At 37.8% G+C, this 27537-nt stretch overlaps 1 protein-coding gene across 1 annotated transcript in view; it reads right to left on the bottom strand.

Annotated features, from left to right (window-relative positions):
• The window catches only part of LOC129722884 (patched domain-containing protein 3), a 168732-nt gene that overhangs the window by 72433 nt on the left and 68762 nt on the right, over nucleotides 1-27537 (bottom strand). Inside the window, exons 2-3 of the mRNA XM_055676701.1 lie at nucleotides 13176-13306; nucleotides 11765-11910 (exon numbers count right to left, since the gene is read on the bottom strand). Coding sequence (XP_055532676.1) covers nucleotides 11765-11910; nucleotides 13176-13306 — 277 coding nt within the window. The remainder of the gene's footprint in view (nucleotides 1-11764; nucleotides 11911-13175; nucleotides 13307-27537) is intronic.

The raw sequence follows: 27537 nt of genomic DNA, 5'->3' as shown, positions 1-27537 counted from the left end.
ATTACAAATTATAACAAGTTTTGTACGGTTTTTGGCAGAAAAAAATCAGAATTAGTTTACAAAATTTTTCTAATTGAATAACAAATTTTGTTATAAATATGCTTAAAAAACACATTTCTGAACATTCATGTGTATGATAATAGAATTTGATATAATTCTGTACATTTCATCATTCTGGCATATCAAGAATATTACAGGCTTTGTTATTTCTATCAAGTTAATATATATTTGTGTTACTCATTTGTTATAATCGTTTGATCGGGTATTAGCCAAAATTGTTTCACATTTGCTGTCTCTATAAATGCATTTTTTGACAATCGGCGTCCGTAGGGAAAATGTTTTCTCGATTTTAGTAACAATGGCGAATTGATTTTTGGGCTGAACTGCTCTAGCGGCAAAAGGAAGGGTCTTCTTCAACGCATCGTGACGAGTGATGAAAAATAGATCCATTACAGCAACCGACAGAAAAGAGAGTCATTGGACTGCCCGGTCATGCTTCTACGATGTTGGCTCACAAATTGATTACTTACTATATTTATTTGTTTTTTAACATTTTTATTAATGCAGGAATAAGATAATAATAACTTTTCACAATTCAATAAACCTATGGCTTCACATGCCATCGAATAAAGAAACGTTCGTTTTGCACACAACATGAAGTTCCCTGTTGTTCTGGCAACAAATCACTATTAATAGCTGAGCCGAAGAAAATATACATGGGTAGCTCATCCCGTAGTTTTTGTTAATCGTAAGTATTCAAAGTGCCTTTGTCATTTGCTGCGAGTAACAAAACTAGTAGAGAGTAACGAAATTAGAGCTTTTCGAAATGGAACAATTATATATTTCTAGAGAAAATGGTAATCAAATATCGCAATCGTCCAAAATATGCTCCATGGTACTTTTCTTCGCCAGCATTAAACATGTAAAAAAAATTAATATTCAAGGTGATAGGGTAACCGCTCCTATATTCATCTCAGTAGTCAAATTTCACCTTTTTTTCAACGTACAACTTTCAACCACTTGACAGAATCGAGAAGCAAATAGATTTACTTCCAAACATTTGTAGAAATTTGACGACAAATTGGACAAATGAGAGAAATAAGATGAATATAGGTGCAGCTAGCTGTTGAGATGAATAATGGAGCGATTACCTTATAAATTAAATTGAGTCACAATTGAGTTCAATTTTTACCAGCATCTTGGATAGATGAAGGTCTACGATACAATCTAAGTTACGCATTTTCTGTCATCGAAGTTTGCGATAACCAAGCAAAAACACTCGAGTTCTAAACTGTTGAACAAAAATGTCCAGTCCAGTTTATGATGCTACTGAACAACAAATCGTACATGTCAGAATCATATGATCAAATTCACCGGCTCCGTCCGTTCTCTGTACCGGTTTGGTAACTTCGGTGCACCACCAATTAAGCTGCAATAAAACGCACAACGGTAATCGTTTCAACAGTAACAAGTAACTATTTCCTTCGCATTCGCAACGGTATAGACCGATTGCTACCGCCCGATTGCGAGCCACAAGCAGGTTGATACATACCATAGAACGCTTCTAGTTTGAACTTCGGTTTTTTAATTGCCATACATACTCTGGTTAATACTGGTTTTTCCCGTCAAGACGGGGTCGAATATTTAGTGGTTGTCATTTGTGATAAAACACCACACCGCAACAGAATACTGCTCAGAAACGGTGAACTGGTCCATGCACTCAAGGACAAATGTAAGCACAGCCTGCGGCTCATTGAGTTGAGCGGAGGTTCAATCGACTTGATCAGCTTTTTGATCACTCGATACTGCTTGATACCAGCACGATGTGGTTATACTCCCCATGCCTACCGACAGGTAAGTTCACCGCAAGGTACATAAGTCAAGGAGTCTGCAGGTAGGATTCGCAATGCACTTTCACTTCATATACCGTACTGTTGTTGCCTGTCTGACCTTCCGGTTAGCTCTCAAATACGAAATGTTCGCATCGTTTCATGGTTACATCGACAACGGACTTATCAATCATTTAACAATGAGAAAAGTAATAAAATAGTCGTTGTCTGCAATTATTGTTGGAGTAAGGCAAGGTGGTGCGCAATTCACATTGATAATCAGTGACAACGTAAAAATAAAAGTGAGAGTTTTTCCATGGATCGTTACATAGCACGAGATAATATTATAATTTTTCTGACAAATGGCGAAAAATTGACAACCATGACGCAATGGACTATCTGCCCACACAATTAAAAGCTATAAGCGATCTTTTTTTTCGCTTTCTAGATGCAATAAATTTCATTTCTGCGGACTGTTTTCATGTTATGAAGAAAGCTTCAAACTAGACGACGCAATCACGGTAATGGGTCGCAAATTCAAACACGAATTGGTTCATCCCCTCGCGATGTAACCCAAATGCACAAACCTGTTATCTTGTTCGTGATCAACGACGACGGATGCCGCTGCAATGAGACAACGCCCGCAGGGGCACTACTATGTCAGTCAGCCCGATGACTGCCAACGTACATGCACATTGACCTCATTCGCGAAAACGGAGCTTGCGTGATGCACCGACTGAATGGCTTTGAAACTGGGGACCGGCTTGGGGTACCGCAAAATATAGCAAATTCAAACTCAAGAGATTTTTTTTTGCATTGTACAGGAACATTTAATCAATTACCTAACTAAGACATTTCTTTAAAGCTTTCGAGAATGGAAATGTCAGGCACTTTTGACTTTTCTTCGCCCAAACTTGTCGGCACAGCAATCGAACGTAATTGGGGCTAAAGCGAGTGTTTATTGCCACAATTTCGATTCACCGGTTTCAAGGCCCTCGAACCATTAACTAAAAAAGTTTCATTTTCGAATAATTTCGATCATAAATCAATCTCGAAATTTCATTTCATCTAACATGATTCGATTGATCATATTTTATTGCCCCATCGCTGTGGGCAAAATTGCGCACACACTATTCAAACAAATAGGCAGTTACAGAAGTTACCGAAGCCGAAAGACCATCGACCGGCGGCCCTCCCGCGGAGTTTTTTGGTGACCACACCGGTGTACCCCCCGGGGGGTAGAATTTGATAAGATAACCGAGAAAATAAACTTTCGCTTTCGCACAGCGTGTGCTGGCATCACAACAACGCCGCACCCGGGGCCAATAAAACCGCATAATATGGTGCAGCAGGTTGACGTTTATTCAGTTTCAAGCGCAAAACCAGATTCCATTATGGGGATATGCATGGCGATGTCGGTACCCCGAACCGGTTGGGTGCTGGTCATTTACCACGTTTGGGCACAATGTGAGTGTAGGGAAATCCAGCTATGGGCGGTTTTGCTCTTGGTGCACTTGAAAATTTTCGTCCAGTGTAAATATGAACTGGCGATAAATTTGTGTTTTGCATGCATGTTGTTTTTCCATTGCATTTGTTTGTTGTACGTTGCTGGAACCGATTGCTGGCCAATCGTGTGAAAATACGCCTTATGAGTAGATTGAATAACAAATTACTCGAAGTAAGTGAAGCAAATAACACGATTGAATTTATTTGGGAAAGAATATCTAGTCAAGAAAATAAAACATACTAAAAAAATGCAGAAAAAAAAGAAAACGTCAAAAAGTAGAAATGTAAAGCGTCGAAGAGTCAGCAGTTTTTGAGCAATGATTGAAGATGAGAAATTGAAAAAATTGAAGAGGGGAATAGCCGGTTGAAGTTTTAAAAGAATATTAAATAATCGAGAGCCAACGTTTAGTTGAAGAGTCAAATAGTTAAAGTTAAAGAACACCAAAAGCTTGTTAATTTGAAAAGTTGAAAACATAGAAAGTCAATGAATAAAACTAAGTGAAAAAATCGAAACATTAAGAGGTTTTGAAACTAAATTTTCAAAAAATTAGAAAGAAACGTAATAAACGAAATACATCTAAGTCTCATAGTTGGAGAGTTAATAAGTTGAAAATAAAGGATATAAAAACAAATATAAGTCAAGAATATAGAATGGAAATTTAAAAAAAAAAACACATATAGAAAAGCATACATCGAACATGGTAAAACAGACAAACGGAAAATACTCCTTGAAAAAGTATGCTTCGAACAAACAAATCAAAACATATTCAAGGACGGCGCACCGGTCCACATAGCGGACCTTAATTCCCTGGACTTTTATGTATAGTTGTATCTGCTGGCTAAGCAGAGCGAACATAAAGTGCGCACTATGGACCAATTTTAAAAGCTCATTTCCAAGATCTGGGACGAGATGCCGAAGGACCAAGTGCGTGCTGCGTGAGAGTTTTTTTAAAAACGTTTGAAGCTCGTCATACAGTACAATGGGGGTGTAATCTCAGTTAGTATGTCGTAAAGGTTCTCAATAAACATTGCTCCATTAAAAAATGATTCAGGAAAGAATATATCGCCTTTCCTTTTTTCAATATATTTTTCAAGTTGGCTCGAACTTATTGAATACCCTGTAGAGTAGTGTGGAGCAAAAGTACGTATTAGCCTTTTCGAAACATACGAGCAAAACTAACTGGCAACATTGTATCAATTTGCATAGGGTCAGGTAATCACACATGTAAACTCATAAAAATCCGTTTCATTGGTTCGTAGTTATGAGGAAAGTTGTATTTTAGGCTACCTATTTTGATCTTTTCTAAGTGTTTTTTTTTTTAATTTTTGGGAACTACGAGTCACCTATTCGGAAACTACAAAAACTCAAGAGCCACAGAGCCTGAAAAACTGTTGTATAATTATGGTTAGTCGAGTCTTTTTTACTTAGCTGAAAATATTATGGTGTTTGTAATAAAAATCAAACTCATTGTGAGGCAAAAGTACACATTAACCGCGGAATTTTAAGGTTTATAATATTTTTAACAGAACCTGACACCTAATGGTCCAACGCTCATTAAAATATTTCATCCGGAACAAATTTCCCTGGGGCTTCTTGTGACAATGGAAATAAATAAAAAATACAAGGTATAAATAAAAAACAAGGTCAAATACCATCCAATATAGGTATTTTCGCAACCGGAACGATGCCCAGAGATCGGAAAATGGCCCAGCCGACTTTCACTCTCTAGAAAACAACCATTTTCGTAATCGAGACGATGCCCAGAAACTAGAAAACGATCCAAAAGGCGACCGGGTTTGTGAAATACAACAAAAAATTGCTAAATACCAGGTTTGATTCCTAGGTGGCGACTTTCGGTTTCTAGGAAACAACCTAAAATGATCGAGTAACACCCAATATGTGTATTTCTGAATTAAAATGATGCCCTGAGTCCGGTTATCGACTGATAGGTTCTCAGTTGAAACTGACAACTGCGAAAATCAGTTTCAACACGAACGAGGTGAAAGTGATAATTACTTTTAACTCCAATCAGTTGACAGTGATAATGCAGCATTACTGTGATTTCGCACACGCTATGTGACTTTAGCGATGTTTATGCGGTGGAGTCGTTCCCAGGTCTCTTGACATCATTATGATTCCGAAAGTACTCATATCAGGTGATATTTCGTCAATTTTTGATGTCATAACCTTGAATTCAAAAATGGCAGCATCAATTCGATTCCAAAAATACCCATTTTTGGTGATTATTCGACCATTTATGATTGTTTTTTGGGAAACCGTAAGTGGCCGTTTTGTAATCCGAGTTGGCGTCTGGGGTTGTTTTCCGGTCTCTGAGCATCATCCAGGTTCCAAAAATGCCCATATTTGTTAGAATTTGACCTCGATTTATTTAATTGTTTCTATGGCCTCTAGAAATTCGGTGGTATCTATTCCGGAAGATCCATTTCCGGGGCCAAACCAAAGCTTGTGGAAGTAATTTTATTGATGTGTGATTAACCTGTAATTGTAAAATTATGTTCAAATATTCATAAAATCTCTCAATTTCGGAACATATTCTCAGAAAATGGCATTTCCAGGAATAAGAAACTTGTTTCTGGGCTCCGCTCTAACGCAGCTTAAAGGAATCGGTACAAAATTAGCAAAAAAAATGGTTAACTTCATTAGAGCAGACATTAGACGAGGCAAATATTTGCAATATTTGGTATGTAACTTATTTGCGCAAAATTTTTCTTCGGGTAAATATATTTGTTACGCTCTTACACTATAGTAAATATTTGCTATGCTGTTATACGTGCTATTATACGATGCAAATTATTTCCATTTCCAAAATATATTTGTTAGAAAATATAACAAATCTAGTTTTCATTGCCCAACAATATTTCATCTGCCACTAGAAAATATAATTTCTTTGTTTTGGTACATAAAGGCTACCGTTGCAATATAATATATTTTGTTCCGAGTGACAATTGCCCTTCGCAAATGAAAGGAAGTGCTTCTAGTATGCGCTTCTGGTCATGCTTGTCTATTTACCATGGAAGATGACGAGAATCAGAAGGCCGTTAGAATGCGTGCTGGCGAGAGATTGGGTTAAACTTTCAGGGTGAAACGAAAATGCTCCGGGTAACTGATAAAGTACCACTATTAAATCAAAACTTCTTGCACACGAACAGTTAATTTTCACTCCGTTCTGGAGTTTGTATCTCCATTGATTGAAAAGCAGCATTTTGTATGGTTTGGTCGATTGTAGGTTAAATTTACCGTATTACTTGACCCTGCAATGATGATATACAAGTTCGATTAAGAAATTAAATTATAATTAAATGAAGCATGACTTGTAAACCTTTACTTAAGTGAAATTATATCAGTTTCACGTGTACCTACTGATAACTACAAGGACTACTCTCATCAAGTAGAATCAAAACATTTTAGGTGAATGTGTCACACATTCAAATCCATTTGCTGCAGTTTGCTCATACCAAATTCCAGTATGAACAAAGAAAAAATACAGGCAAATATTCGCTCGGTTGTGACCTCACTAGCAAAGAATGACATTAGACGAATCAAATATTTGCCTAATTTTTTGGTCAGCAAATACGATGGCAAATGTTTTTCAACAAATAATTTAGGCAAAAATTTTGATATTAAACGGGCAAACAAATAGTGACCGTCATCTTAGGCAAATATTTGCTTCGGGTAATGTCCGCTTGCGTATAGTAATTCATACACTGTTCATAGGGGAGCTGCGTAGCTGTAAGGTTACAGAGTCCGCTTTGTCAAGTGGACGGTCGTGGGTTCTAATCTTAGTAGTATCTGGCCTTCGATTTCAAAACCGGCTCAAGCATGGGTTTATTCTCAGACACCCCCCCACTTACCCTTCTATTACGCTGAACACTATAATACCTACGTAACGCAAAAACCCAATTTATAGACCCCCACTTCCCCATATGTAACGAAACGTAACACCAATACCTATCCCCCCATAAAAATTACGTAACGCTATAGAAGAATTTGCTTAATAAAAATGCTCGTTGAGTCTCTCCAGAGATTTTTTGTTACGTAACGCCGATCTTACGTCCCCCTCCCCCATGTATCAAATCTTAACGCTCAAGGATACTCTTCCTCCCCCCTATAAGCGTTACGTAATTTATGGATGCCGCCTCAACAAAAAAATAAGTCCCTCTTATCAATGAAACTGGCTAGAAGGACTCATGACGAAACTTTTCCAGGGAATTATAATTAGTGATATTTGGCAGGAGGAAGAAGGGGAACTTTTGCTCCATAAACTGCGTACTTTTGCTCTGCATGTGGGGTAAATGTTCACATTTGAGTGTTTTTTTTAAAGTAAAATTCTCATGCTACACACGAAATTAGGAAAACTCTGGTGAAACGGTTTGAAGACAAAAAGTTTTTATGACCGAATTTTATGATAGATTTTGCAATAGTTATGTTGTAAAAACACTTAAGTGTGTTCTTTTGTCCCTCACTACGCTACATATAAAATGTGAAAACAACCAAAGTAACCCATAAATATCACTGTCGTTTGCTACAGACCATCGCACGGTGACGTCACGCACCTGAGTTGGACAGCTTCTGGTAACTTTGTTTACCTTCGGGTGATGCAGTTCTGTTCTGAATTAAAGCAGATCATTTCAATTGTGACCAAAATGTCCTTTGAATGTTGTGCGGGAGGTGCCAGTACACTAAGAACAAATATAAATTGAGCAGCATTTCCACTACGCACACGATTGCTTCATCAGAAAAAAGCACAAAATCCAAAACGTAAACAAAGTTACCACTAACTGTCAATAAAGTGAGGTTAAAGAGATTCGGTGAGATAGTCTATAGAAGGAGTAGGTACGTTCTGACAGATAAACAGTATTCCGCGAGTTCCGAGAGTGAAGTTAAAAACCTGAAATGAATCGTTTATTGTATTGTTTTTGTTAAATAATGTTGTTTTTCATTTGATAACCTACAATCAAAAAACTTAGGAAATATATACCAGGGTATAGTAAAAACCAAGTATATCCTGGACAATCTGGAGAGGGTTGACTTAACGCATGATTTTTTTTTAATCCTCAGATTGCTCAGACTTAGGGAACATACTTAAATGACGTAGCATTTTTTCATGATTTTCTTTAATACACTAAACATTGCAAAACTTTGTGCAATGTTTTATTGTATTCATAGTATACATTTTTCCTGTAAAAAAAATAATGCTACGTCGCACATAGGAGTACTTCAGTCAAAAACCTGGCCAAAATACGAAAAAAATAAGTGTTCCTCGTGCTATTGATTCTTTTTAGATTCTCTGATACTTAACTTTGTATGCAGGCTATCCTGAAATTATCTGAATTGTTTACAAACTACAATAACTATCATAACCTTGATATTAGTTAGAGCCCATGAATAAGTCCAAAATTGTTGTACGAAAACTATAAATTTCCACTCATGTTTTTATAACTTTAAAGTGATTCTTGAGCGTAAATTAAATATGGCTGGTAACAACAAAGGTATGTTAAGTAAATTTGTGTAGGTAATGTGTTGTATAGGTTGAAAAAACTTGTTCAAAACAAGGTATTGCCATACACGTGTTTTTCAGCTTCTTTTCATCAACATTTGTTTTACAAAAAAGGATTTTTGTTTGGGTTCCCAGCAAGTCCCAGCAAAAATTTTCCCACCATTGGAAAGGTTATGTGTTTCTCAATAAGTACCAGAAAGAAAATCTGCCCCATGCTTACCCATTCGTAATGGCGATCAATGCGAATTTGGAACATTCAGATTTGCTGAATTTTTGTTTTTATTGAATAAGTGCATTCATCATGCCTTTGTCATACATCGATTGTAAAAATCTGATTAGTTTCTTCAGATTTTGTGATAACTGGCCTAGGAATATCCTATTTGGGTTGATTGCGCAATTCTATGAACATTCGATTAATAAAAAGTTCCTGATTCTGGAGGAAAACTCAAAGAAACCCTAAAATGTTACCACAAAAGATCAAAACAATTATCGAGTGGTAAAAGTCTTACAAAAAGAAACCCCAAATGTCCTCCAAGAAGCACTCGATCTTAAGATGTCAACAGAGTCGCTTCAAAAGTTGGTTTATATAAAATTGGCAGCTTCAAAAAATGAAAAAAAAACAATGGTATAGCATAACCGTAATGTTGTAAAGTTGGTCGGAAGCTCCGCATTTATGTCGTCCAAGCAAAGGATTGATGGCAGTGATCTAAGCAAGAGACGCAAAACGCAAATGCTAAGAGAAATTGCACCATCGGATGAGTTGAGTTACGCAGTTCCCATGACTCAATGATCTACTGGGAGCACTGCGGTTTCCAACATATCATATCAGACGATCCTTTGGAAGCGAGTGATCTAAAAGACGCTTTAAAAGAAGCAGTTAATCGATATTATTGACGAAACAGTTTTCACCAGAACCAGCTCTTACTATATTTGTACATTTTTAGAATTGCTGAGTAATAGCAGAGGAAAGTTGATATATCACTGCTAGGTGATTATATCTTGATGAAATCTTGTTCATAATAAGTTTTTATGTCTAAATATGAAGCTCAATAGAAATAAAACCACGTTGAGACACATTTGCTATCTGAAAACTCATTGAAATAATTTTGGCCAGATTTTTGTTCCACGTACTCCTATGTGCGTCGATTTTAATCCAACACCTCCTCCCCCCTTGTCATAGCTTATTACAAAACGATGAAATACCCCCTCCCCCCATGAATGCTACGTCATTTGAGTATGATCCCTTAAATGAAGTTTTCCCGTAAGCAAACGTAGAAGCGACGAACCCTGCGAGAAGTTATTCTGCAGTTTTTTGACGCACTTCCGAGGGGCACCAAAATTCATGAAAATGGTTAAAAAGTCCTAATTTTTCATTTTTCCTATTTGAGCTCTAGAGCAACTGTTTTCCAGTTTGTCGAACAGTGTAATTGAAAGCTTGCAAAAGTATTTATTCAAATCATGCAGCATCGTGTCAGTAAAGCACAAAACTGAAATAAAACTGCAAAAAATAAAGATAAGCAAAACTGTGATTGGATAAAAAGTCAGTTGTTTTTTAAAATAAATCAAGAAGGAGGAAAAAAATCAATAGTGCAAAATATAACATAAATTAAAACTGTAGAAACCGTTTGAAAAAAAAAGATTCAAAACTTTAGGGTCCAAGTTTCAAAAAATCAAACAGATAAAAAGGTAAATGATGGAGAAGACATAGTTTGGGTTAGTGAAGGAATTGACCAGCCAACAAAATGGAAAATTAAAAAAAAAGTCGATTTGGAGAAATACCAAAAGTATTAAAATTTGAAACACGTCCGAACTTAATGTCGCAAAATTGAATTTTGAAAACTTTTAAAGCTTTATCTAGAAACAAAAAGAAGCACATTTTGAGAAAAAAAAATCCAAAACTTAAGAATTCTAAGATACGGAAGTGAATATATAAACTGAAAAATTTGGAAGGAAAGTGCAAAATTCCAGCATTAAGGTGTAATTCACGTACCATGGTTTACATGAACAGTATAAATTTAGTCTTAATTTTGAAGGTTCATCCAATGATGAGTATACCCTCCTAAAAATGAGTACATCATATACTAGGGAATGAGAAAGGCTACCTGAACAACAATGTGACATCATGGGACCTATTACAGAATACGAGGTGAGCGGCTTCTGACTAATTTTGGTATTATGGATGGCGAGTCGGCTGCTCGACTCGGTAGTGTCTCAGTTATCTCCAGCCAAGTTTCAGTCGCGTTTCCCTAATACAAAATTTTGCTCGCCTCGTCTTCTGTAATAGAGCCCTATGCTTTTTAATCAATTTTAATCACCTAACCCATTCTGGTTGAGTGTTCAAGGTTATTGATAACAAGTTCACGTTTATATGCCCCCTTCAAACCTCAGACGACCAAGCGATTATGCGTAACCGTGTTTACGTTTGGTATCATTAAAAAATCGATTGTTTAAGTAATAACACTTTAGATACATAGCACACGTGCTGTTAATTCTTCAGCGCGTTGTCACTTCCAATCCGTGCACCCAGTTTGCCTGCCACGAGCCGGTCAAAGCAGTGCCTGGTGTTAAGGCTACGATTAGGGGCGCCAATTAGAGGGGTGTTAAACCGGGACGTGTGAATTTTAGCTCTCAATTAAGCAGCATGTGCGGGGCCTGCAGCATTGTATTCGGGTTTGTGTGTATCCACAATACTGTTTACTAGCATGCTAACATGCGCGCCGGAATAGCTAATAGATAAGAATGCGAGATCTTACATAAATTAGGCAATCAGTGCGTTGCTTTGAATTATTCAAGCTGTCGGTTCCTCCGAGTATTGTTTTTTATTTGCGACCTGTGGTTTATTGTGGTTCTAAGAATAGAGACCCCCGTCCCCGTAGACCGTGGAAAAATGATGGAACGCAAACAACTTACCCGGTCGGGTGATGCGGCCCACATTGAAGCGGTGTGTATAGTTGACCTTGAAGTAGTTCTCGACGATGGCACGTTCGGCTTTCCCCTCGCCGCGGATCGGCGAGAACAGGTACTCGGGATCGATCTCGTAGCGGATCTGTTGATAGCTGTTGCGAGGAAAAGAGAAGGCGCAAAGAGTAGAACGTTAAAACGCTTGTTTGCTTGCTACTGGTAGTGAGGGGTAATTAGAATGGATAGATGGTTTCTTGCTTCTCGAACCGGGTTACCGGGAAATTGGCCTGGAGCGAAAGTGTTCCCTTTACTGGCCGCTGGTTTCGTTAGAAAAGTTGCTAAACTGGCTGACTGTAGTTCTGTTATGTAAAGTAGGTCTAGATTCTAATGCAATCAAAGGCGTACGGTTACCATTACGGCATTTTATCTATAAAATTGAATTACGTCAGTTCCGGTTGGAGTTGCTTCGGCTAGCGTTAGAAATTTTGCTCTGTTATGCTTCCGCTAGCAAATATAGGTTGATTAATCGAGCGCAGACTTTCCATTTGGGAGGAGCTTACGCCAAATTATATCTTTTAAGCAGTACTAAAATGAAAATACATTAGCATTATGATGTTTGAATTTATGTTTTCTCCAGTAAATGGAAAATGTGGTTTTGCCATCAATATAACTTTCCGTTATAAATTGCAAAAAAAGGGTTTGTAAATCTAGGATAATTGGTCTAAACAATTATCAAGTTATCTAAATAACTTGAATTATGGTGTTGTGATCGCATTTCCATGTTTCAACCTCCCGATCCGTGTCCGACACGTAATTCAAATGTTGGGTAGGTTAGTTGGTAACGACAATTACAAGGTTTGTCAAATAAGGTAGGAGCCAAAATTTTGAAATTTCCCAGGAAAAATCGGTTCTGTCCTGTACCAACGATCTCTCAATAAATCAATTAGTAGCACTTTGGATGCTTCATTTTCAGTATGGCAGTTCACGAATGAACAAAAATGGAAGCAAGATTGAATGACAGTAAGCATTGACGTTAAGAAAGTCATTGAAACATCGCAATCTCATTTGTAACGAATCGCCCATCATAGTGGGCGGACTTCGGTTTCGTCTCGTTTTACCGATATATCAGTAGTAGGATATTATCTTTTTGCTGCTCTGGTACGACTACAGGCTTTTAAATAGCATCTTAGCCGTTAACAGAGCAAAAATCTTTTGTCCCATTGCCCGCTCATAAACGAGATGTGGTCACAGATTACGAAAGGTGAGCAAATATTATCGAAGCACTTATCTCATTTCGCATTTTTACGCACATCTTTGGTTGAAGTCGCGCCTTTGCTCAAGGTGATTTCGATATATATTTACTGTTTGAACTGTTACGTTGAAACATAATGTTACTCATGTCTTACATCACACAACTTACCCGGTCATACAAAGAAACGTCAGCAGCACTGGCACGATGAGAAAGTACCCCGGATGTCGTCCGATGAAGATTCCCAACTTGTAGAAAGATCGATTAAGAGCATTGTCCACACAGGAGATGCCACAAGTCATCTGGAAGAAAAGGAGCAAACAGAAACGAAGCATTGATTAGTTTAACATTTACAAACAACAGGAAAAACTTTTATTAGACGTTTACATTTCATGATTAATTTCAATATTCGCCTTGCGAATTTCCTCTTAACAACCGATTCAAAGCGGGCTGCGCAGATCCAAAGTGACAGATTCTTTCAATCATAACCTGTTTTCCACATTTGTTTGCTGTCATCTACACGATATCCGCAAATAGCCGGTATGGTGGCGAATTCCACGCTCAGTTAAAGAACTACCTCCAGTTCCCGGTCTTCCACCGTTCGTTGCGTTGTCGGAGAAAAACTGCCACAATAACAAAGTTACAACGGCAACAACCAGCAACTCAAGTTCACATCGTCTGAAATTCAAATGAAAACGAAAGTTTTTCTCCGCGCGTCGTTTGTTTTGCTTTCCCTCTGCGGGCTTGGCGCACGAGCCGAGAACGGAAGAAGGGCGCGGCGGAACAGCGAAGCTGGCCGCCCGTAATGGGATGTAAACAAACGAACAGCTCACAGCATCTGCACCGATCGTCGTTGCCTGGCTGTTCGTATAGGGTGGAGCTTCTCGGAATGACATTTTTTAGATCGATTGTTTCAGCTTTCAATGCGGTATAAAATCTAACCTGTTACGGTCACCGAAATGATTGTATTTTTATCATTGAAAGTCTTGTCGATCCACCCTATAAAAACGCAAATGTGCACTGCCGTGCGGGTCATTATTTCAAGTTCGGAACCTCAGCGCAAAATCCTCCCGCGAGAGGGAGGAAGGCAGTGCTCTAGCCATACCTTTAACGTTGTACAGCAACATGTGTATTCATGGTCTTCGCAGTTTGATGTTCGGAGGAATTTCCAGCTGATTGCCGGGGAGTTCGGGGAAAGTAATGATAATCGTCAATGGGGTTGACTGGCAATTTCCCACGGGTCAGTCAATTTGCTATTGTTGCTTGCTCTCGGTATCTTCTTGAGTTGAGTGCGCGCGGGCGTTAAGGTAGGAAAAGTTTCTTGTTATATAGTTTTCTCCCATTGTGCCCCACCAGCGCCACCAGTTGTTTATTGGCGAGCGCCAGCAGCAGTTTTGCAAGTAAACGTCGGTTTTTGGTTGGGGGATAATTAGGGGATGGATAATTTGAGAAATTATACCAGAACCACCGGCGCGTTTGCGCAGTCAACCGAAACCGGCTATAGTTTCATTGCTAAATGAGCTGAGCTGATAATGGTAATTTGATTGAATGGAACTGGAGAGGATTGGCGTAATTTGGGTGTTGGCGGAGAATGTTGGCTCTTACTGTGCAATCTTCGGCTGCGAGTGGGGATCCAGTTGATGGAAGGAAACCCAATGGCAATCTGTATAATTTATTTGATCACCCTATTCAATTGATAAAACTTGATTTCGTTTACATAGACAAGTAGCAAGAAATGTTTATGCGAACTTGCCATATATTTATGAAAATAGGTAGTAACTTATGAAAATTGAAATCCTCATTATAAATTCCAATAAATAACATGATATTGCAAACCGAAAGGTTTCTTTTGGAAATCTTGTTATTGTGAAAGTGAAATTGTGGAGCTAATTCAACGTTTTAGTAGAACAAATGAGGAACTCATATAATTAAAAAATATTCAAAAAATAGAAGCCTAGAGGATCTCCATTCCTCGTAGATGAAATAGAAATCGTAAACCTTGGTCAACGAAACGCAGTCCGGAATGCACGCGGTCGTACTCTGGATTTAGTGCTTTGCAGCGACGAACCTGACTTTGGCGTAGATGGGTCTGTCGTGTCCAGCGTTGCCACTAAGTTTTAAATAAAATCTGGCAAAACGAAAATAAAAAGTCTGGCAAAAATCTGGCACCCTGTTTTGGATATATTCCTGGTAGAATTTAAAGTGATTACCTTTTTTTTGCTCTCGCCGGGTGTATGCTTTGCGAGACGACAAGGATGAAATCTGGCAAATATCTGGCTTATTTTCCAATATCTGGCATATTCTGAGGTTTATCTGTTAGTCTGGCACGCACACAGAAATCTGACTTAATCCAGATTTATCTGGCATACTTGCAACATTGGCCGTATCACTGTTGCCAGCTGACCCTTCCCATTCGCCTTCGGTCGTTTCACTCACTGTACTTCAGAGCTGCTCTCAAGCTTACATATCTCGAAAATACGGAATATAAAACAAGGCAGCTAGTCAATCAGAACTGGACCGTCGTCATTGTGTGTCCTGATGTTTCTCTAACATCATTCGATTTTGGTTGCACTCTAATGTTCCTCCCAAAAGATGACCATTCTTTCCAGCTTAGAGTAGGGTAGAGCGGGGCTAGTTGGTTACGGGGTAAGTTGGTCAATAAGAATATCTTCGAATCTACGTATCAAAAAAAATCGTGTTATATGGGTGATATGTAGCGGATAACCAGAGAAACTAAATGACAAAATGAAGTACCGTTTTAATTAGGACGTATAAAAAATACAGGTTGGTGCCAAATTGGCCATCAATTCTACTCGGTTTTCAAGTTGAAACTTTTTGTCTAAACAAAGCTAGCCAAATTGAAATAAACATAGCTCAACGTATTATGAAAGTCATTTTGGTTCGTTTTAAGTTATGTAAAGCAAACTTTCGCTAAAATTTTGTTTTTATATATTTCAAGTAATTTTCACATTTAATTCATGAGGGGCTAGTTGGTCACATACTAGCGGGGCTGGTTGGTCATATGTACATCATAAATGAATTCGAGTAACCAAGTAAATGCAATGTCAGGAACAGCGCATTTCGTTATGCAAACTTAATCCAAGCAAAAATAGCATGTGCTCTTGTTAGTAAAACCATTTATTTAAAACTATAAACTATTTAGTAAAAATTATCTCCATTTCATCATCATTTTGATGAATATTTTATTGCACACTCATGTAGCTATAGTTTTGTGCTTGTGATTGCAGATGCGAATCTAGAATTTGGCTCCGGTTCTCAATTTAACCCGTATTGTCTTTGATGTAGTTCCCAACCAAACTTTTAGAGAGATTTCAACATATATTTCTCGTCAGGTATGAAAACGGAACACGTTTTTTTTCATGCAATTATGAGTTACTTTTATCATGGTTTGGGATTCCGGAAAGCAAACGTGCAGTCGCCGTTCGATAACTGCATGTCTTTTAACTGCAACGCTTTTTAACTGCAAGACCGATAACTGCAACAACTTTGCAGTTATCGGACCGCAATCCGTCAAATCTGAAGTCAAAGTCATATTTGACATTGAAGTGACAAATCTCGCGGGGGGATTCTAAATGCATTCGAAAATGAAAATTGTTGAATATCTAGAAACATTTCAGAAGGACTTTTTCATTTCGATTTCGTTTACTTGTTGTCGCTTCATTCTAGATGGGAGATTATAGATCTCCACTATTAAGGGGTTATATACCTTTTTGGTCGAGAAAAATTAGGGAAGTTTGAATTTATTTTCAAGTGCATAGCACCATTTTCACCATTTTATAAACAACAAAAAAATACGTTTGATTTTGAGATATACCAATTATTACTGGAATAATGGCCGTTTCCCCGGAACGCTATTTTTTTGCAGAGGCTTGCGGTGATCCTGATAGAGACTCAGCGGGTCAACCTTTATCAAAAAAATCATATTATTTCATTAGTTTAGAAGTGTGCCGTGTCCTTGAGCGATCGCTTTTATGAGTATTTTGTTTTCAGTGCAAACGAGAACGTTTTTCCCAAAAAATGCACGTTTTGAGCGCAAAAAATTGCATTAAAATTTTTTTGCGGCAAAATGTAACTGTATGTTTCAAAAAGCGATCATTCAAGGACCGGCGAATTTAATAACGAAAATTTAAAAAAAAAGATGAAAGAAATCGGTTCAGTAAAGTCATTTTTCGGTGAACTTTATTCCGAGACAATCGCGTGTAAAGTTTCAGGTTAGCTTATGCGGTCGTGGCGAGGCGCCCTGCAAATCGCTCTAACTTTCTTCCTTTTGCTCAGATCTTTATGAAAATCTGAGAAAATGTTCTCAAGATGTTGTATTTGAAGATTATGCAATAAAAACTTTTTCGGTTATTAGAAAGCTAAAAAGGTATATAACCCCTTAATCAATGAAGCAAAATCACCATGTTATATGGTTCACTTTCCGTAATTACTATAAGAGAAAAAAATATTCCTTGTGCATTGTTTGGCTAGCTTTTACTACTCAGTTAGGCAGTGCATAGTAGATCACAAACAATATTTTGTGACCTAGCGTTAAAAAGACCATTTTAGGAACTGATAGGTGTCACGGATCCTGCTGACATTGATGTTGCTTTTACTTGCGTTATGTCAGCGGTTCCGAGCTTTCTGTCAAAATTTCATTTAGAATTGAGTTCAGAAACGTCACGTAAAATAATCTTCTTTTGTGATGAACTTTATCTTCGCCCACATATTGGTTATGTAAAGTAGTTACTAAAACGCAATAAATTATGATGCGGAAAAATGAATATCAAATTGATTAATCAAAAAGCTTGCCTATTTTAGTTTTCTGCTATTTTTTGCCACTATTCCATTAAAGAAATACATTTCGACATCATTGAAAACAAAAATGGTAGTGACGGACCCCCCTCTAAATTTTGGCATGTGTCAAGTGTTGCAGTTATCGAACGGCATTCGATAAATGCAATGTAAACATGTTGCAGTTAGCGAACGACGACTGTATAAACATAAACCGGATGCGGTTTGACCTCCGCTGAGACGCTACAGGCTGCCGCAAATGCAGTGAGGAAGGAAAACTGAATTGTCCTTCCGAAATATAAATGGTCAATTTACCCCACACACTGACCAAATTACCCCGGCTGAGGGGCTAGTTGGCCAATTAGACATCCACTCAAAAAACATAGAATATCCGCAAAATCATTAACTATTCTGAACAGATTATATTTTTTCTAGATGCTATAGACTTCCATGGAATGAGTTTTTGCCATAATGTTTCCTACAAAAAGTTACAGAACATTTTGACCAAATTTGAGCAACTAGCCCCGCTCTACCCTACCTCTCAGTTCAGACAGGTAAAACGTGATCGTAACGCAGCACAAAGAAATTTACGTAGAACGCATAACACTAAGCGTGATTTCAGGTGTGCTGATGCTGCTTTTGGAGGCTAAATAGTATTCTGCATAAATCTCACGTACTCAGAGCTCAAAACAATTTGCGGCGTCACCCTCGTAGTTTCTGAGGTTTTGTTAGCAGCAAAAAGAAAAACTCGAGCATCCCTTTCAACGTGTTCCTTGATGGTGAGGAATCTACATCCCCTGATAAAGCGTGTTAAATGTTTGAGAAATACTACACAATTAGTGGCGTTGCTCCAGAATCAGCTGCTTCTGGTACTCCTGCTGATTACTTGTATCTATTTACTTTTATAGTTGGTCCAGCTATGGTGCCTCCAGTAGCGAGAATACTCAAGAATTCGTACATGCATTAGGGTGGGGAAAAGTGATCGATTTTCTAGAACCAAGTTTTTTGGTTCCTTTTGGGGCCCCAAACTACCCTAAACTTACCGAAGTCGATTGGTTTTGTCTCCGCTTGGCGCATTGCATTTCAAATTTGTATGGAAATTTATATGAGAAAACCTACTTTTTTGCATTTACCTTTCTAGAGAGCTCAATAATGATCTAATAATGCACTACATTATGTTAAAGTATAATATTTTAGATGCCTAACAACTTTGCAGAAGACACTGAAGAGCTAGGATGTCTCTAAGAAGAGCTACAGTTGTTCAAAGTTGAGTATGTCGATTTAAATGCAGAAAATCTTGTTTTCTGCCAACATCACCAATGTATCGGCGTCAGTAGGATTCCCATCAGAAATGACCTGTCGTTACGAGTTAATACACTCAGCTGGACCAAGCAAACAAATTTAGGACAAAATTCTAGACGTCGGTAGAATCTACAACGTGTTCCAGAAGTTACTTCTGATGGGAATCTGACTGACGCCGGTACACTGGCAATGTTGTCAGAAAAAATGATTTGCAACATAAATTCCGACATACTCAACTTTTAACAGCTCTAGTATTTTTTTAGGACACCTTAGCTTTTTAGTGTCTTTGGCCAAGTTGTTAGGCATAAAAAAACCTTCCATTTGAAGTCATGAAACCTATTGTTTGAGCCATTTTGAGCTCTTTAGAATGGAGAATGCAAAAAAGCTGGGTTTTCCATACAAATCTCCATATAAATTTGAAATGCAATGCGCCAAGTGGGGACAAAATCAATCGACTTCCGATAAATTTTGGATTGTTTGGGGCTCCAAATAGAACAAAAAATACTTGGTTCTGGCTTTCTACTATCAAGTTTCATTTTTTCCATATAACGATTCCCCACCCTAGTATATACATATCTGAAAGCAGTTTATTGAATGCTTCATAAAATTCTGCTAAGCAAGCTTTCATGACTTGGAGCCATCGAGCAGCTAATAACATTGTTCACCTCGTACTTGACTGGAAGAACCCTTCGGGTGCGACTTGACTTGTGTCACGCTTCAGCGTTCATCAACACATCCGGGGTACCAGAAGGAAGCAATCTGGGACCATTTCTATTTACGTTATTCTTCAACGATGTTGAACTTTCCGCGGCTGGTGCCGTCGGAAAAAACTTAATATCAGTGTTTCAAAGTGTACAGTGATGACGTTCCATTTTTATATCACTACTGTATTGACCATGTGATGCCCCGCAAAGTTGCTCTTGGGGTTCTACCAGACCCGAAGCTACAGTTTCTACTATTCTTCGATTGTTACGAAGGCAAACTGTCAACTGCTATTAATCTCCAAGATAGCTCGCGATTTCAAAGACCCCTATCCACGAAAATGTATCCATCGTCTCCATCAAAGGTGAAGTGGACTGCCCTCAGTTACTGGCTCAACTAAACATCCGTATTCCCCGAGGGACGTCACGACAGTCATCCCTGTTACAGACTAGTTTGCATAGAAGTCTGTATGGATACCAAGAAGCGATGACAGCAATCATTCGTGAATCTTCTGCGGTGAAGTTTGTGTTCGAGTTTATGGAATCGTAAAATAATTCAGGAATCGATTAAGAAGATTGTAAATATTTTCAAATTTCTGTTTATGCTATGTATTATGTACATAGATTTGTATTCATTAAGACAAATACCTTGTCGAATAGATTATATATACAAACAATATACAACATATAATACACAATAGGTTCAACCAAATGTTTTGAACATATGTTTTGTGAAGAAGATTAGTAATATAAAAAAAAGCAAAGCCTTGATGTGACATTCCGATTCGAAACATGACCTTCTGTTTTTTATACACAGACTTCGAGCCGACTGTTTAGTGTACAGGACAATTGCGGGGCTAGTGCTACGATCCTGCTGACACTAATAATCTCTCTCGAGCCTACGACAACTGGCTTGTTAGGCCAGCATCGTACCTCGAGACCGTCTGGGAGTTAGTGATATACGGCTGCTTGAAATTAGGCGCAAAGTGTTCAAAGAAACGATTCGAAAAATTGTCCTCAAACTTGCAGCTATGAAATCTACCTTCTCGTAATTCCTATTTTAGTCTGTCATTTTAGTGAATTTTGGTGCATTGGATTTGGACTGGATTTGAGTTGGAGGTGGGTTTGTTTTAGACTGGGTTTGAATTGCATTTGGCATAGATTTGGATTGGGTTTGGATTACATTTGAATTAAATTTGGAGTGGATTCGAAGTTAATTGGCATTGGATATTGATTTGAAGTGGATTTGGATTAGATTTGGGTTGAGTTTGGATTTAATTTTAATTGAATTGGATTTGGATTATTTTAGGATAGGATTAGGATTGGATCTAAATTGGATTTAGATTGGATTGGAATTTGATTGGATTTGGATTAAATTTTGAGTGGATTTGGATTGGATTTTGAGTGGAATTGGATTGGATTTCAGTGGATTTGGATTGGTTTTGGAATGGATTTGAATTGGATTTAGATTGGATATTGATTAGATTTGGATTGAATTTGGACTGGATTTGGAGTGGATTCGAAGTGGATTTGGTTTGGATTTCAGTTGGATTTGGAGTGGATTTGGATTGGATTTTGATTGGTTTTAATTGGATTTGGATTGGATTTGGAATGGATTTGGATTGGATTTGGAATGGATTTGGATTGGATTCAGATTGGATTTAGAATGAATTCGAAGTGGATTTAGTTTGGATATGAGTTGGATTTGGAGTGGATTTGGATTGGGTTTAGATTGGTTTTAAGTGGATTTGGATTGGATTTGAACTGGATTTCGACTGAATTCGGAGTGGATTCGAAGTGGATTTGGTTTAGATTTGAGTTGGATTTGGAGTGGATTTGGTTTGGATTTGGGTTGGATTTAGAGTGGATTTGGATTGGATTCGGATTGGTTTTGAGTGGATTTGGATTGGATTTTGATTGGATTTCGACTGGATTTGGAGTGGATTCGAAGTGGATTTGGTTTAGATTTGGATTGAATTTGGTTTGGATTTGGGTTGGATTCAGAATGGATTTGGATTGGATTTGGATTGGTTTTGAGTGGATTTGGATTGGATTTAGATTGGATTTTGATTGGATTTGGATGGGATTTGGATTGGATTTGGAGTGGATTTGGAGAGAATTTAGAGCAAATTAGGAACGGACTTTGATTGGATTTAGATTGGAAATAGATTACATTTGGGTAGGATTTGGAGTGGATTTGGTTTAGATTTGGATTGAATTTGGAGAGAATTAAAAGTGAATTTGAATTAGATTTGGATAGAATTTGGAGTAGATTCGAAGTAGATTTGGATTGGATTTGAAGAAGATTTGGATTGGATGTGGAGTGAATCAAAAGTGGATTTGAATTGGATGTAGATTAGATTTGGATAGAATTTGGAGTGGGTTTGAAGTGGATTTGTTTTGGTTTAGAAGTGGATTTGGAGTGAACTTAGAGTGAATTTGAAACGGATTTGAATTGTATTTAGATTGGATTTAGATTGTATTTGGATTGGATTTGAAGTGGATTTGGATTAGATTTGGGTTGGATTTCGAGTGGATTTGGAGTAAATTAAGAGTGGATTTGGATTGGATTTGGATTAGTTTTGGATAGAATTTGGAGTGGATACGAAGTAAATTTGGATTGGATTTGGTTCTGATTTGAATTAGATTTGGATTGGGTTGGAATTGGGTTGGATTTGGTTCTGATTTGGATTGGATTTGGATTAGATTTGGATTGTATTAGATTTGGATTGGATTAGCAATGGTTGAGAGTGGATTTGGATTGGATTTAGAGTGAATTTAGATTGGATTCGAAGTGGGTTTGAATTGGGTTTGGATTTGGGTTCGACTTGAAGTGGATTTGGAATGATTTTGGATCAGATTTAAATTAGATTTGGATTGGATTTAGATTGGATTTGCGTTGAATTTGGAGTGGATTCGTATTAGATTTGGATTGAAGTTGGATTTAAAATGGATCTGATAGTGGATTTGGATTGATTTGGATTGCATCTAGGCATCTAGATGGTTCGGTATCGCTTCACTGAGTATTGCAACACCGAGTTTAAATGAAGCTAAGAATCGCTTGGAATGGGTAGATTGATGTTTTTATATCTCGTGATTCTGACAACCATTAAATACTTAGGAAGCTGCAACAATTGGAACTTCTCAGAAGAAACTATACAAATAGATATGAGTAACCGCTCCTATATTCATATCAGTACCTATATTCATCTCAGCACGCCTTTTTGATCAATTTATCGTCAAATTTTACCATATTTTCAACGTAAAACTTTCAGCCGCTTGAGAAAATCGAGAAGCAAACAGATTTACTTTCAAAAATTTGTAGAAATTTGACGGTAAATTGGACAAATGAGAGAAATAAGATGAATATAGGTGCACTAAGCTGTTGAGATGAATAATGGAGCGATTGCCCTATTTTGTTTTCTTTTTAATAAATGATTCACTTTGTTTTGTATTCATTCCAAAGAAGTGCTTTCATTTGGGCAGAATACAACATGTAGTATGGGATTGTACTAGTGTTCAGGCTGATTCGAAGTGACTCATAGATATGGTAGTCATGCGGATAGTGGCGTCATACATCTGATATCCATCAAAATACGAAGCATTGTGTGCACACTCACCTTCTGTACAAATTTACTGAAGACCGTAACTAGAAAAAGTTCTTAAACTTGTGAACAACTTTGCTTAAGAACTCAGCTTTCCAGGAGGTCGAGTTAGTTAGGGTTAAAAATGCAGTGAATTTCGTGCTCAACGGAGACAGAAAAAATCGATCGAAGTAACCTCTGATTAACAATTTGTGCATTGTGCCAGATCGAGTTAAATTGCTCTGCTAGCAAGTGTTTGGTGTTTTTTCTTGCTCTGCCAGCTTCTGTGCCCAACATAAGGTACCTAGTGTAATCTTTTATTTTTATATATATGCTAAAATATATTTGTTTAATAATGACCAAGCATCGCGAGTTGAATTATCCGGGCAAAGCAAAGGAAATCCGTCAACATTCTAAAGCAATTTAATTCTATAAAGGATTCGTTAGGAAGCACAATTGAACGACTGAGTAGCTGAAATCCGTGCTCACTCAGTCGAAGGTGTGTAAGCTATTGTAATTTCTTTGTTCTTCCTTTCATTGTAATTTATAAATGTTCGTAACTGTAAAAATGGCTAGCTTTGATGTTTTTTCGTAACTTTTGAACTGTATTAATTCGAGTAAAACTATCGGTGGAATGGCGTATTTTAGCTTCATATTGGTATTTTTTGTGCAATGTTTTACATCCTCACATTTGAATATTTGTTCTGAAAGCTGATTGCTACGGAGAAAAAATTTTTTGATCGTGATAAAATCAAAAATCCACTGTTGGATTATCATAATTCTCGCTCCAATAGCTTTGAAGTGATTTACGGCGATATTTATCTCTGTTTAGGGAATTATTTTTTATCATGATTTTCAAACTTTCTATATTTTTTACTCTTTCTTCCTACTTCAAAATGCGCTTTTGAGTAAGCTTTGATTTTTTTGACCTTGAATTACATTTTGTATACGTTTTTGTTTTTTCCCTTCTTGAAATGTGTTCAAAATTTATTTTGAAATGATTTTTAGCTTTTTCCTAGATACGCCAAACATTATCGACGTAATCGATCCTTCTTTTCTGCTACAGAATTATTATTTGGGAGTCAAATTCACACCACTATTGACAGGTTTCACGCCAACTCGACCAGATGTTGGCAGCACCCTCTCAGGATTCAATGAAACTTTGTGGGTATTTAGCCCTTGCTAAACTACTTAAACTTTGTTTGAAGGACTTTTTTTCCTCAATTCTTTGTCTACTTTTTCTAACCCTTGTCGTAATTTAGATATGTCAATTTATAAACAAGGCTTCGAAACATTGGACTTTTTCAAATGTTAGCCTGAGACAAAAAGGTATGTAAGTTGTTTAGTTTAGCAAGGCCTGCATGACCGTCTGTTGAAGATACTGTGGAACGAATACAATATTTGCAGTAATTCTGGTATGATATTTTAGCAAGTCCTTTTGAAACATTTATTTCAATGGTCTGATGAATCAGATGCTTGGTTGAACGAGAGAAAAAAATAGAGTAGTTTGCAAATTTCAGTTACCTAAATGGTGATTCGTACAGAATATTAATGCAAATTTCCTTTCACGAAATTGTTATGTTTTGACAGATAAATAATGTTGCCTAATCCGCATTCCCAAACGATTAATGCCTCTATGTGGCTACTAAAATGTAAATCTAAATCTTACAAAACGATTGTATGCTTAACGCAATATTTTGCTACGCATGTTTTTTCTCAGTGTAACATAAGTTACCCACTCACTTTCATTGGCTTCTGAAAGCACCTCATTGGTGTGATCCTGGCATGTGTTCCGATAGTTTACAAACAATCCAATTGAGTGCACGATTCGATTACTGTTATTTCCGACAAACTGCTCTTTATCTATTAAAAAAAAACCTGTAAAAAATGCTTCAAACCATCTCACCACCGAGAGCATTGATTTTAAGTGACTTGTTGCAGCCGTGCCCTGATGTTAGCCACTATGCGGTAACCGGATTATTGTGTGGGTAAAAAAGCATGTAAAACACCATGCAGAGCATGAAAAAAAAACAGCACAAACCTAACCCTACCTGATTGATAACGCGCGAGAGCTTCACTAAGTGGCGAATCATTTCAATGCTACTACTGTTAGCTTCGACTTTTGTTATTTTCCCCTTTCGAAGAAAAGAGGGTCTTTCAACAAATGGCAAAAGGAAATAATATAATAATTTTCAGCTTTGTTTGGCTTAGCTGAAGTTGCCTTTTTCTCTCTCTCTCTCTCTCTCTCTTTCTCTCTCGATGGAAAGCATGTAATCTAAGCTAATAAGGCTAAGTGCGTTGGAAAAAGCAAAGCTTAATTTTTTTTCGGGTATATTTATTTTTTGTATGGCTAACGTTGCGCAATATCCATCCGACTTTGGCGCTCAAAGTGATGTACGTGCAGATAATTTAGGAAGTTAGCATGACGAAAACAAATAGAGGCAACGGTTCCGTAATATTCAAGGCACCATTGTGTTTCTGAGGTTCCGCTTATTTTCGGGTTATGTGTTACCAAAATAAATGTCCACGTGCTAGACTTTAGCATTCTTCTACATATGCATGACAGAAAACCTTCAAGCGTGAAGTGAACTTAAAATGTGGCATTGTATAATTGAAACACTTGAAATTTTATCTCATTAATCAACATCATCGTATCTTAAGCGATTGGTTGTTCCGGTAAACATTCTCGGGCAAACATCCGCAACCAGTCCAAAGGCCATGAAATCGCTCTATTTGACTTGCTAATCTGCCACTTATTGAGCGCGATAAACCCTTTTACCAGCGGGCAGGCGCGCGTACCCGTTTAATCCATTTTCCCCGGTCTGCCTATGGTCACACTCTCCGAGGGCTAGCCACGGTCATTACCCGGCATCACAGCACCGCTTCTGGAACAATGAACTACATTTTCTGTCTCGCGCATGAAAGTCGCATCGTGCCCGAGCATTCCTCTCTGTCGGAAAGTGGTGCAAAAATGTATCCCGCCTTCGACCGCCCAACAGAGTCAAAGCGGTTGCACAGTGAGTGACTTTATTGCCCTATTGTTCCAAGGCAGCATCTCTCCAGCAGGGAGACGTAGTACTGTTTACTTTCAAATGGAACAACCAACCGTTTTCCGACTACTGCTAAGTTGGGGAGGAGGGAGGGAAACCGCAAAAGTGCAAGCTTTTCTCAGATTTACAGCTGCCTGTGCTGTGTGTAGTGCCACTGCCAGTTTAACATAAATTCGCATCGTTAACCTTGTACTTTTTATTAATAGTAATTGTTCAATTTCTTTCCGCCTGCAGTGCGGCGGCCGTCGGCTAACAATCGGCGTTAGAGCCGTAGGCGTTGGCGGGCGGGAAGCAATTGCAAATGAGTAACAAGCGCGCTGGTGCTAGGGAGTTAATAGTTGAAGTTTTCCGCCATTCTGAACCACAGAATAGACGGATTGGTTACACAGGCTTAAAGCTAGCTAGATTGAGATTAAGGGCAGCGAATTTGCTGCAGATTGTTAGCGTTCCTGTCAAAGCGGGACCGTTGATAATTGAATTATGTTTGCTTTTGTATAGAGGATTTTTCGGGTCACGAAATTAAATCTTTCTTTTTATTATATAAACTCCGATTACGGTAAATTATCGTCAGCCACAAAAGAAAAACATTTACACTGCTGCTGCTGATGGAAACTGTAATTCGGTTAGCAATTTTCGGATCCCATTCAAGACGCAATCAGCTTGTACCGCTCTCGATGTGATCACGTCAGATTGTCTGTGGCTGTGGCAGAGCTCTACGGCGATGAATGCCATTGTCTATATATCTAATAAAGATATTGTAATAAGTTTTTTTTTGAGTTTCTATATTTTCACTAAACATATGCATTTTATGATACGTGATGCTTAACGAATCCCGTCGCTTTTAGTGACTCCAGTCATGAATGGAAAACATAACTGTCAATTGAATAAATCGAGCACCTTTATTTTTTTTTTATCTATTTATTCCCCTCTGTCAGCTGATTATCGCAAAATAAGCAAAAATTCATTAGTGATGATGATGTTTTAATTACATACCAACTTACACGAGCGAGAGCATGTCCCCCCCCCCCCCCCCAACGGCCGGAGGTGTTTCGGCGACAGTTGACAGGGACACCTAATTCGTTTTACGAGCAATCAGCCGGCA

The sequence above is a fragment of the Wyeomyia smithii genome, chromosome 2 (assembly GCF_029784165.1).
Source record: "Wyeomyia smithii strain HCP4-BCI-WySm-NY-G18 chromosome 2, ASM2978416v1, whole genome shotgun sequence".
NCBI lineage: Eukaryota > Metazoa > Arthropoda > Insecta > Diptera > Culicidae > Wyeomyia > Wyeomyia smithii.
Note: the sequence above shows the minus strand (reverse complement) of the source record. Positions and strands in the feature narration are given on the sequence as shown.